This window comes from Scyliorhinus torazame, chromosome 4 (genome assembly GCF_047496885.1).
Source record: "Scyliorhinus torazame isolate Kashiwa2021f chromosome 4, sScyTor2.1, whole genome shotgun sequence".
NCBI lineage: Eukaryota > Metazoa > Chordata > Chondrichthyes > Carcharhiniformes > Scyliorhinidae > Scyliorhinus > Scyliorhinus torazame.
The window spans coordinates 51,257,426-51,269,300 of NC_092710.1; the positions used below are offsets into that span (position 1 = coordinate 51,257,426).

At 41.6% G+C, this 11,875-nt stretch overlaps 1 protein-coding gene across 1 annotated transcript; it reads left to right on the forward strand.

Moving 5' to 3' along the window:
- Positions 1-4,990: 4,990 nt before the first annotated feature.
- Positions 4,991-10,882, forward strand: LOC140411342 (probable G-protein coupled receptor 139). The gene is made up of 2 exons (XM_072500463.1): positions 4,991-5,144; positions 9,715-10,882. The coding sequence occupies exons 1-2, from the start codon at positions 4,991-4,993 to the stop codon at positions 10,608-10,610; spliced, it is 1,050 nt and encodes a 349-aa protein (XP_072356564.1). The 3' UTR covers positions 10,611-10,882.
- The last annotated feature ends 993 nt before the right edge of the window (positions 10,883-11,875 follow it).

Here is an 11,875-nt window from a genome sequence, read left to right on the forward strand (position 1 = left end):
ATCAATTCAGATGGTCAGGAAAATATACTACTTGATACTTGCCATAATTGGTGTTCCAGGTAAGGGTTTATAACAAATGAAGTTCTGAAATTATGCACATGCGCTGGTTTCCAGAATTCACCTTCTCATGGCTGCTTTAGTCACAGAAAATCTTTCATCACGAAGGATTAAGAACATTATTGTTTAATTCAAGGACACTGGTTGTTGCTGTTCCTGGAAATCACAGCATTTTAAAAAGTGCCTGGAAAACGGCTTACAAGCTGTTTTTTGGTTTCGGTCTGCGTGCTGAATGCAGAAATTGTTACATAATATATGTTATGTTTGTGGCAGTAATGTGACTAACTAATCTATGTTAAGGTGTCCAGTCTCTATATCAGCTAAAGCTGTGCTTCTGTGTTGTAAAAGGCGTGGCCATTATTGATGACAACCACTTGATTATTTAAAATTCAAGCAACCAATGGAAATGTGTTTTGATTGCTGGAGATTCACTGGAGTACAGATAATTTTACAAGGAGTGGTGGTCAGTCCTAGCTAAACAGGTCATGGAACCTAGTGGGCTACAGATTATATAATCAATGGGAGAAGCCAGATCTGTGTGCAGTTTTTCAGTCTGCCAGAAGGTGTGAGTTGAATAGCAGGCTTGCCAAATGCAGTCTGGCTGGGCACAAGAGTCTGATAAGACAGAAGGATTTTCAGACTTCCTGAAAGGGAACTCTCTCCAATGGTCTGCACAAATAAGCAGGGAAAGCGTTGTGTTAACTTTACTTCTAAGTGGCATTTGAACCATCTTGGGTTGCTTAGTTGGAATATATATGGCGATGGTGTAAGGCATCAGTTTGAGATTTCCCTTATGTTTAAGAGCTCTTCAACTGATAATTGTAAAACTATCTTCTTTGCTCTAAATGTGGGTAATTCTATTCTTAAATTAAAGTTTGTTTGAAATAAAGGATACTTATTAATCAGAGTGATCACTCAGTTTAAGGGGGAATTTACTGGTAAGATTACTCTTTCAGTGAGGACGAGTTTCCTGGGTGTGGAAGAGGTTACTCTAGTTGTTTTGCAAAGAGTGGTTAAAACAAAACTTTTGGCTTTGGCGGTCAAACTGCAATTGACTTCACCTGAAGGGGTGCAGACGTTGGAGATAATTAAAGCGATAGCTCAGCATTTAAATTCACCAAAGGCATCATTCGGAATCACTAGAACTAGCTAAAATTTAATTACGAGTGAAACATTTTGAAATGGAGGAAAAGCTTGAGCTCCTCAAAAGAAAATTGAAATGAGGAAACTTGTTGTGGAAATGGAAAGATGAGCAAGGGATGAAAAGGAAAGAGGCAAACGAAGAAGAAAAGGTAAAGGAAAGAGCAGCAACGGTAGAGGGAAAAGGCAAGCAGAGAGATTTTGAACTTTGGAAAATGAATCTGCAAATAGATTACAAACTGAAAAGTTTGCAGTTAAATGCGGACATTGAGGCTGTTGTATTATATTACTTCTCCTGGTAGCATGTTATATTACTTGAAGTAATGTGTGTTACACATTTGTTTATGCCGAGAAGTTCTTAACTTTGATGATGATGAATACTCAAAGTCATCTCGTGATAGCGAATAATTTATTGAGTAACTAATCAATTAACTTGTGAGTTTGATTCTTCAATACTTTTATCACTACTTTTATTAGCAGTTAAATTAAACAAGATAGGATTGGATTAACTATGAATATTATACTTGTTCTCTGAGCTACCTCTACGCTTCTGTTCTCTAGTCACAACACACCCAAAGAGAACGGGGAAACAGATTGAGCCTGTATTTATACCCCCTATTAGTGTTGCCCTCTAGTGATCAGTTGACTGTACTGACTAACCATTAACCCTTTATGTATATACATATACAGAGATCACTACAGAGGCAAGTTCAGAGGAAGGCAGGACCCCTCTTTGTCAAAAGCCTCGAGTGAAAATGTTTGAATATATTCATGAACTTCCTACGGTTGACGAGAAAGATGTCAAAAAACGTCTTTTGTCTCGTTGAGAAATTAGCCAAATACCATGTGGGTATTGTTGGTTCAAACAAAATTGTTAGATGGAGCGAGTGAAGTGTTTGCATTGTTAGCAGAGGAGTTATCTAGGGATTATGATGAGGTGATAAAAGCCAATTAAATGCATATGGACTAGTGCCAGATTCCTATGGATGAAAGTTTAGAAATCTATGGAAGGAATCATGTCAGCTCAGGTCAGAAAGGAATCGTCTGGGTGTGGAAGAGATTGAAGAAAAGTTCAATGTTTTCATTGTAATAAGTTTGGATCCACCAAGTCACGGTGTTGATGTCTTAAGATAAAAACTAGGTAGACATACAGGATAAACTAACAGGGTTTATTAAAATGGGAAAAAAATGTGGTTACCTCTCAAGAGGTGCACAATACTGCACACTGGCTCAGAGGGTGCATGTTAGGAAGGTGTCTGGTTTGTTTAAATATTTTAGATGTGGGGTAGGGTTTACACATGTCGACAAGGCGGGTATGTAAAGAGATTAAGACCTTCAGGCATACAGGAGGAAGTCAATCTTTAATGGGTGAGAGACAGTGGTATGTAGTTCAGATTAAAATTGCCCGATAAAGTGGTAAAATGTGGGATCACAATGAAGTGTGTCGTATTCCATTATGTAAAACTGGTGAAGTGGCTGCAGGGTAATTATCTTTTACAGGCAGGTCCAGTCCTTTGTGGGTAATTATATAGCGAGTGATGCCTACTGTGGTTGAAAGGCAGTGGAAAGTGAAACGACTGAGGTGTTTCAAGAATCATATCCGAGTGGTGTTACTAGATTGTGTGGGAATAAAATCACAAAGTCACAGGTTGAGACATGAGGCGGAGAAAACAAGGAGTACGGATAGCGAGATTGAGGTTCATTTATCAGGTCCAGCCTTTAACCAGATGACTGATAAAGAACAAGAGCAAGTGGAGGGTGGAGTTCAGCTGTGGAATTCTCTGTCAGCGGATCCTCCGGCCCGCCGGTAGCACACCCACACCACGTTTGCTGACGGCGAGGGTCGGCCCACAATCGGGTACTCCATTGGCCAGCTACGGGAATGGGGAATCCTGCTGCCGACGGGGGTGCGACGTGCAGGACTGGTGGACCGGAAAATTCCGCATATCTTTAGTTCCAGAAAATTAGGAGAATTACAACAGAGGAATTCAGAGATAAAGTTGATCAGAAAGCATACACAGAGATAGAATCTGAGTAGCCAGGAGTGTTATTACACAATAAATAATGTATTAATAAGGAAGTGAAGCCCTTTAAATGCTCAGGTTGTTGATAAAAGGTCAGAGCTTGATCACATGGTATTAACAGTGCATTATAGAAATGAAGTTCTGTGGGTAGCACATGAGATTTCTGTAGGGGGTCATTTAGGAGTAAGGACAACTCCAGCAAATATACAAAAACATTTTCATTGGCCTGTCCTGCAGCGGGATGTCGTTGAACTTTGCCATACACGTCATACTTGATTGGTATTGGAAAATCTTAAACAACAAGCAAGCCAGCTACCTTAATACCCATTCTTGCATTTGAGTAAACATTTGTTGAGGCCTCAATTGTTAAGATGATAAAAAGTAATCAATGTTTGTTGACAATAATGGGTGTGGTTGCTAGATTTCCGGAAGCAATTCTGTTGCAAAATATTGCAGCAAAGAAGGTTGTAGTGGACTTAACTTTGTTTTAGCCACATACGGGCTAACAAAAGATATCTAGTCGGATCAGGGATCCAATTTTATCGCAACGTTATTCAGGGAAGTTATTAATAGCTGAGGAATAAAGTGCATCATCCAGCATCAGAAGGAGCTTTAGAAAGGTGGCATTTGATAAGTGGAATCAGACTTTAAAGACAACATCCATATTATCATAGAATTTACAGTGCAGAAGGAGGCCATTCGGCCCATCGAGTCTGCACCGACTCTTGGAAAGAGCACCCTACCCAAGGTCTACACCGCCACCCTATCCCCATAACCCAGTAACCCCACCCAACACTAAGGGCAATTTTGGACATTAAGGGCAATTTATCATGGCCAATCCACCTAATCTGCACATCTTTGGACTGTGGGAGGAAACCAGAGCACCCGGAGGAAACCCACGCACACACGGGGAGGATGTGCAGATTCCGCACAGACAGTGACCCAAGCCGGAATCGAACCTGGAGCTGTGAAGCAATTGCGCTATCCACAAGGCTACCGTGCTGCCAACATTTTGACTGTGTTGTCTTCTTTATTTCTCTGTGAACCACAAGCTGTTTCCTATATTGACTGAATGACCACACGACTGGTGTACTAGTTCAAAGACAGTTTATTAATAACACAAGATTATTTCTATATGCAATGATATTTAGTTTACGCACTAAACTAGACCTAATCACTAAGATGACCTTTACTTCACTTCGGGGTGACCGGCTCTGTGCAAGAGATCAGGCCTTTAACTATGTCCACGTGGGTCGGTTGGAAGTCTTCAGGTTTGTCGCGGCTGGGCTCGTCCTTCAGGTAGCGATTGTGGGTCCTTGAACTTGGCTAGTTGATATGCGGCAATCGGTCTCACACAGGCTGGTCCAAAAGAGGCCGATCTTTCGGTTTGCAGTTCTTCTTATCCCCCTGGGCTTTCGCGCCCTTTGGGATGGTCCGAACTCCAGATCCAATAGATCGATAGAGTTCCGATCACCCTCATTGATTCTGGCCAATTAGGGGGCGGATACCTCAGTGGCTGGGCGGGTCCTAGCTACCATTGTCATAGGCACGACGGCCTTTACAACTAATGGCAAGTGGCGCCGGTTCGTCTGCTACTGTTGTAACTCCTTGATTCAAACTTGATTGTCCTAGCGGAAATGGTGATTGACTCTTTATGGGTAGAAGTTTCAGTCAGGCCTGGCTTCTTTGCACAATACACAGAGGCTGTGTTCCTGTCTGTGTTCAAGCTGACCACAATTCCCATGATCTTTTGCAGATAGCCATTTTAGATGGCTACAGTTACAAAGATCGCGCAGATACAAAAGGAGATTGCAAGCATGCTTAAGAATATCACTGAAGTCAGTTACAATGATTGGAGATCAACTATTCTGATGGTACCAAAACCAGATGGAATGAAACGATTGTGTGTTGGACAAGCAAAGTGTAATATCAAAGTTTATTTACTAAAAGTATACTGAGCAGTACCTTTAACAGAAAGGGTGAAGGAGATTCTGGCTTTTGATCATAGATCATAGAATTTACAGTGCAGAAGGAGGCCATTCGGCCCATCAAGTGCTCTTGGAAAGAGCACCCTACCCAAGGTCAACACTGCCATCCTATCCCCATAACCCAGTAACCCCACCCAACACTAAGGGCAATTTTGGACAATCAGGGCAATTTATCATGGCCAGTCCACCTAACCTGCTCATCTTTGGACTGTGGAAGTATACCAGAGCACCTGGAGGAAACCCACGCACACACGGGGAGGACGTGCAGACTCCACACAGACAGTGACCCAAGCCGGAATCGAACCTGGGACCCTGGAGCTGTAAACCAATTGTGCTATCCACAAGGCTACCGTGCTGCCCCACATGGCATGCATCAGTTTAAAGTGGTGCCATTTGGAATGAATAATGCGTGAGCAACATTGCGAAGACTAACTGGACTACACAATTGTGCAGTGTACACTGCAGGTTTGGTGGTGTTCAGGTCACTGCGAAAGGAGCTTTTGGAACATCTGAAGGATTTGCTCGATTGTCCACAGTGGGATGATTTGGTGGTAAACCTGACTCAACGTCTGTTTACCAAAGCTAAATCACATTATGAAGCCACATTGTTGGTCATGGTCAGATTAACGCATGGAATGAGAAACTTAAAGTGATTGGGCACTTCACAATGCCATCGACGAGAAGAGAAGTTCTGAGATTTCTGATATTGTGTCCCTTTTGGCAGAAACCCCACGCCACATTTCACCATGATGGTTGTTCCACTGTGTTCCGCCACCCTGGGCTAGTGCGCGGTCAATTCCAGCCTCACTTCACCCTGAGTCGCAGCACAATTTAAATTGACAATTAATTCTTCGAAAATATCCGCGGGCTCTGGACTGTCGCTGACAAAAGTCGACAGTCATCAGGTTTGTAAATGTAAACACATTTTGAAAAATTAATAACAATAACTATAATTAACTATGCAGTAGATGAAAGTGGTTAACTATTATCTAATTACTAACCTACCTCTTTATCTCACCCCCACTCTCTGTACACACAAACGCAAGACTGACAAACAAACACAGAGGGGGAAAAGGTGTAAATACAATGATGGAAGTAAAAGGATCAGGGTCTTTGTTTCAAATGGTTGTATTATAGTTCAGCTTTTTCATACGTTAGCCTTCTCGTACTCCTTTCTACAGTCTAGCCCTTCAGTTCGAGGTTTTTGTTTTCAGTCCATAATGGTTTTCAATACAGATTCATCCAAGTCTAAAGAAGCTCTCCGCAGGTACAGACATCCTCATTAGGCAGCATTAATGGAGGAAGAGAGAGCGAGAGGGAGAATGTGAAAGAGAAAGATACACATTCACAGCTGCTCAACTCAGCGTCCAGGCTCCGAATGTCCTTTCTATGGTGATCTGAAAACAATTCCACTCAGGTAGGACCCATCATTGCCTGTCACCGGGCAGAATATGGCCCTTTGCCAATTCATTGGCTACCAGCCAACCAATTGAACCGCCTACCTCCGATCTCTCGGGTGCCACAAAGTCTGAGTTCTGCTGTTCAAAAACTCCACAGTTCATTATTTTACAACGTTTGAGTTCCTTGCTTGCTCTTTCGCCTTAAAGGTATATGTTCAGAAAATATCCATGATCAAAATGATAACCACCAAGTAAAAGGAATGGGAAATAAAGGAATCACCACAAAAGGCACCTTACAACTGACTGACCTTGGAAGAAAGAACTAGAAATTCCTTTGGATGGCTGACCGTTTGGAGGTACTGACAAACTGAAAACTATGCTAGCTGTCGCATCAGTTTGAATCACACCGAATTACCACAAGCAATTTCAGGTGGCCATTGATGCCAGTGATGTGGGCCTTGGTGCTGTTATGTTACAAGAAAATGAAGAAGCTATGGAAAGACTTGTTTGCTCCCCCACCCCCCAAAAGCCAAATACTCGCCAAAGGAAGTATTCGACCATTGAGAAGGAGGCGTTGGGTTTGGCATTGGCTTTGCAACCTTTTGGCATTGATGTTGCTACAAATTCATCAGCGATAATTGTTTCCACAAACTATAATCCATTGAAGTATTTGGTGAAGTTTAAAGATTGAAACAAAATACTTATTAGATGGAATTTATTGCTACAACAATTTAACTTGAAAGTTATACATGTGGCAGGAAGAGAGAATGTGAATGCCGATATTTTATCATCATTTGAGATGAAAGAAGAATGGAACGTCAAAATTGGGAAAGACAGACTTAAATGTACTATACTGCTGTTTAAATGTTCATGCATAAATATGAGGGGATATGTATCATATAGAGCAATGTGAGTGTATAGTAATGAGTAGTGTTTAAAGTTGAAAATGTTATGCAAAATGAAGCCATATTTTTATATTGCTAGTTCATTCGGTTAAGGGGTTAAGTGTGAGGAATGTACAGAATTGGTATATTTCCATTGCATTTCATATCTGTTGCAGGAATGCTCTTCAAAGTCTGGTTAAGGTAATATCTGTTGCAGTCATATTATTAAAGAACCTTGATTATGATATCCAGACTGTGTTTCTGTTAAAACTTATTTTAAGATGAGTAAAACATTAGGTAACCATTGTTTCTATCTATTTATGTCTTTTCATACAGAAAGTTAATGAAACATTGTTATTGTTTCTGGAAATCCCCTGGGTAATAGATCATTTATGAGAGATTGTATTTTGTGCTAGCTGATTAAGTGACGGGACATTATAGTGGGATGCAATGATGAAATTAATGGGACGAGCCTTGTATTGCTGTAGTTTTGCAGTGTGTGATCAGCTTTTATGTTGAACAGCAGTTATGCAAATTCTGCCAGGGCCTATTAAGACGCAGTGTATTGGATCTGCTGTTAAAAAAGTCTCTCTTTCTCCAAAAGGTCTACACCGAGATAAGCAAGTAACCTATTTTGTCAACTTTACGTAGAAATGATATTTGAACTGTATTGGGTTGTTTAATTGGAATGAGTGAGTGAGGTGCAGACAGTAAGTACACGTTTTAAAATTTTATTTAAGACCTGTTAACAAAGTTATTTATTTGATGCTAATCTTGTTAATTCTGTGTTTAAATTAACATGTGTTTTGACATAGACTATACTTATTGGTCAGAGTTATCATTCCTGGGGTGAAGTACCCTTCCTTACAGTTTTACAAATAGAAAAAGAGCTCTGGGTTCCCGTCTGGTATTCAAAGAAAATTTGGGGCCTGTCGGTTTCCCCAATAGTATTAGTTTTAAACAACATTTTGTAAGAGCTGACTGAAAGTTCAGAAATCTGCTGATAAAAGGTGTTTTTTTGGACAAACGCAGCATTTGCGTGAAATTGTTGGGAAGCGGCATATTCATTCGCATAGAGTCCTGTTGATCAGTTGAATGCAATGATTTCAACATAGGCTAGGATGATTTTTTACACTGGCAGTTGCAAGTTTGGCTTTAAAAAATAAACAATCTCTTCATATTGCTAGTTAGGGGGAAGGTCTAATGTATGTAGAAATTGTTATATATTACATATAATAATTATATTTGAGGCAGTAATGTTTTAATAGCCTGGATGAGGTATATATTTGATGCAGTAATATTATTACAGAATCTATGTTGTGATATCCAGACTGTATGTCTGTTAAAGCTGTAATTAAGAGTGGCAAATGGTGGGGAAATGCTTGATTCCGACCATTCAGTACTTTTTACAGATAAATGGGCTATTAACTTGTGATCCGATTGCTGGAGATTCCCCGGAGTGTCGGTAATTTATGGGAGAGTGGTGCTAAATCCAAGCTAAGCAGGCCATGGAACTTAGTGGGATACAAGGATATAATGAATGCAGGCTAGGTATATCTGTAGTTTTGCTGTCTGCTAGAAATTTTAAGTTGAACAGCGCTTTTGCCAAATGTGGTCAGCTTGGGAGGAGAATTCTGACAAGACAGAAGAATTTTCAGTTTGTTCCTGAAAGGCAATCTCTCTCCAAAGGTCTGCACAAATAAGCAAGTAATCATGTTCTGCTAACTTTATTTATCAGTAGAATTTTAACTTTATTGTGTTGCTTTGTTGGAATAGAGAAATCGGGAAGGTGTGAGGCATGAGTTGAAGTTTTTCCTTGTGTTCAAACACTGTTTACCCGATAATTGCTGTTATTTTCCTTGATGTTAATGCGGTCACTTCTTTGTTTAAATTTGCCATTCTCATCCCGTACCAATGCAATTTTGTGTTCTGGACCAGGATCTTGACATCTGGAAGAAAGGAGACGGATCAACTGGGCGCTTGAAGAAATCAGCTCTTTGCATTTCAGAGCGTGCCCACAGCGGCACATATTTAGAAGCTGAGTGTCTGAAGATTATTCTCATGTCCGCCTGAAAAACAGTGCAAGAGTCATGGTTGGATTTATTGAGCTATGACCCAATTGTAAGCCACACATATTATCTGGCTAATGCTTCCTGCCTGGTCTCAGGAATAGGCAATATTTTCTGTAATTCCACTCTCTTTTCCTTTTTATGTGTTACAGTGAATTTGGTGTCAATTTTGATTCTTTCCCGTGGAAAGTGCAGCCTCTCCACCTGCACCACACGCTACTTGGTGGCGATGGCAACAGCGGATCTTCTGGTCATTATCACTGAGGTCATACTAAACCGAATCGATGATTATTATTTCCCATTGAATTTCCTAAGAATCACCCCTGTGTGTAGTGTTTGCTACGTCCTGCTCCGTATAGCCATAGACTGTTCTGTCTGGTTCACTGTCGCTTTCACTTTTGATCGATTTGTCGCCATTTGCTGTCAGAAGCTGAAATCTAAATATTGCACCAAGAGAACTGCAGCTGTGGTCCTAGCAATTATCGGCATTCTGTTCACTTTGAAAAACATCCCCATCTACTTTCGATTTAAACCGAGATGGATTATCGACAATGTACCATGGATGTGTTCAAATAAGCGGAGCTATTTTACTGACCCTGTTTGGATTGGATTTAGAATCTCTGAAAAAGTTCTAACGCCACTGATACCATTCGCTTTAATTTTGCTGCTGAACGTACTGACAGTCAGACACATTTTGGTGACCAGCCGGGTCCGTAAGAAACTGAGAGGTCAGAGCGTGGGGGATAATCACAGTGACCCGGAGATGGAGAGCAGAAGGAAGTCGATGATTTTACTCTTCTCCATATCCGGCAGCTTCATCCTCCTGTGGTTTGTTTATGTTTTGTATTTCTTTGATGTGAATGACTTCTTAGATGCTGATTCATTTTACATCTTTGAAAATGTTGCCTATATGTTGCGGAACTTAAGTTGCTGCACAAACACCCTGATTTACGTCCTGACTCAGTCTAACTTCAGAGAGCAATTGAAGAGCATGCTGAAATACCCAGTTATATCAATTATTAAATTAATTAATAAACAACACATCTGAGACCAATCAGATGGTGAGGCAGTGCTGAAATGCAAGAGGGTAAAGCAGGTAGCTCGGAAAGGAAAGGCCAGGAGGAGTGGGGGAAACAAAATAACTGTTAGGGATGGGCAAGGGTGAATATGAATGTTTCAGGAGAGGAGTCAGATGATTTCCTGGTGTGCTGGAAATAAATCAGCAAACACCATCGTTCCTTTACCTCCTCTGCTTGATTTCCCATTTCCTCGCATTTTCCCAAAAGTAAAACTTAGCGGGTTCACGGAAAAACAAAATTGTTCGCATATTAGAAATATTACTGTGACAATGCATTATTCTTATTTATTTATCAATACATTCATTGAGTCAATAAACGCTTTATTAAATCTGAGTCCCGAGCTTTCTTAACGCCTGGCTGGGAAATTGGGAAGGTGGGGAATGGAAAGATGGGGAATGTGGTATATGCGAGTTTGTGGAAGGTGGGTAACGGGGAAGAGCGGGTTTGGGAAAGGTGGTGTGTGGAGTGGGAAGGTTGACTAGGTGATGTGGAAGATGGGCTCAATGAACACGCGGGATGGAGCAGGCGGGACTGGAATTTGTGGGAAATGGGAAGGTGAGAGGGTGGAGAATGTGGAGGATGGGAAATGTAGTGGATGCGGATTGTGGAGGATTGAAAATGTGGGTTGGGGCAAGTTGAGGAATGGCTAAGTTGGGGGATGGGAAAATGGGCAATGGGAAAGTTGGGTGACGAGGAAGGGGGTGGGGTTGGGAATGTTTTGTTGGGACAGGTGGGTGCGAAATTGGTGTCATGGGGGTGGAGTGGGGTATTGGCATGGTGAGGGTGGGAAAGTTAGGGGATCGGGTGGTTGGGATGGCAAAGGTGACCTTTGTGGAACAGTCATGATTGGGAAGGTGGCGACAGGAGAAGGTATGGAATGTGGTACATCAGGGATGGGGAATGTTGGGAATGAGGAATGTGGAATACACAGAAGGTGGGGGGTGGGGAAGATGGGGATGGTGAATTTGCTGGACGTGAAAGGTGGGGTGTGGTCAAGCCTAGACTCTGGCAGAGCGGTGTGGAGGTTGGTCGTCACCACCAGGACCCATTTTCCTTGTGGGGTGGCTGTGGGAGGACGGGGTGGGGAGGTCTTGGGGAGGGGGAGCAGAGATCCTTGGCCATGTCAGTCGGGATGGTCAGTGTCTGAAGCAGCAACTCCTGCAGGTAGATCATTCTAACTGACAGGACAATGGAACAATGATAGATGATGTTGTGATGCAACAAAGATCATTGA

Coding starts and splice junctions, on each gene's coding strand:
- LOC140411342 (XM_072500463.1), top strand. CDS start 4,991: ATGGCTACAGTTACAAAGATCGCGCAGATACAAAAGGAGATTGCAAGC. Junction 5,145..9,714: donor GTGTGTTGGACAAGCAAAGT/GTAATATCAAAG, acceptor TATGTGTTACAG/TGAATTTGGTGTCAATTTTG.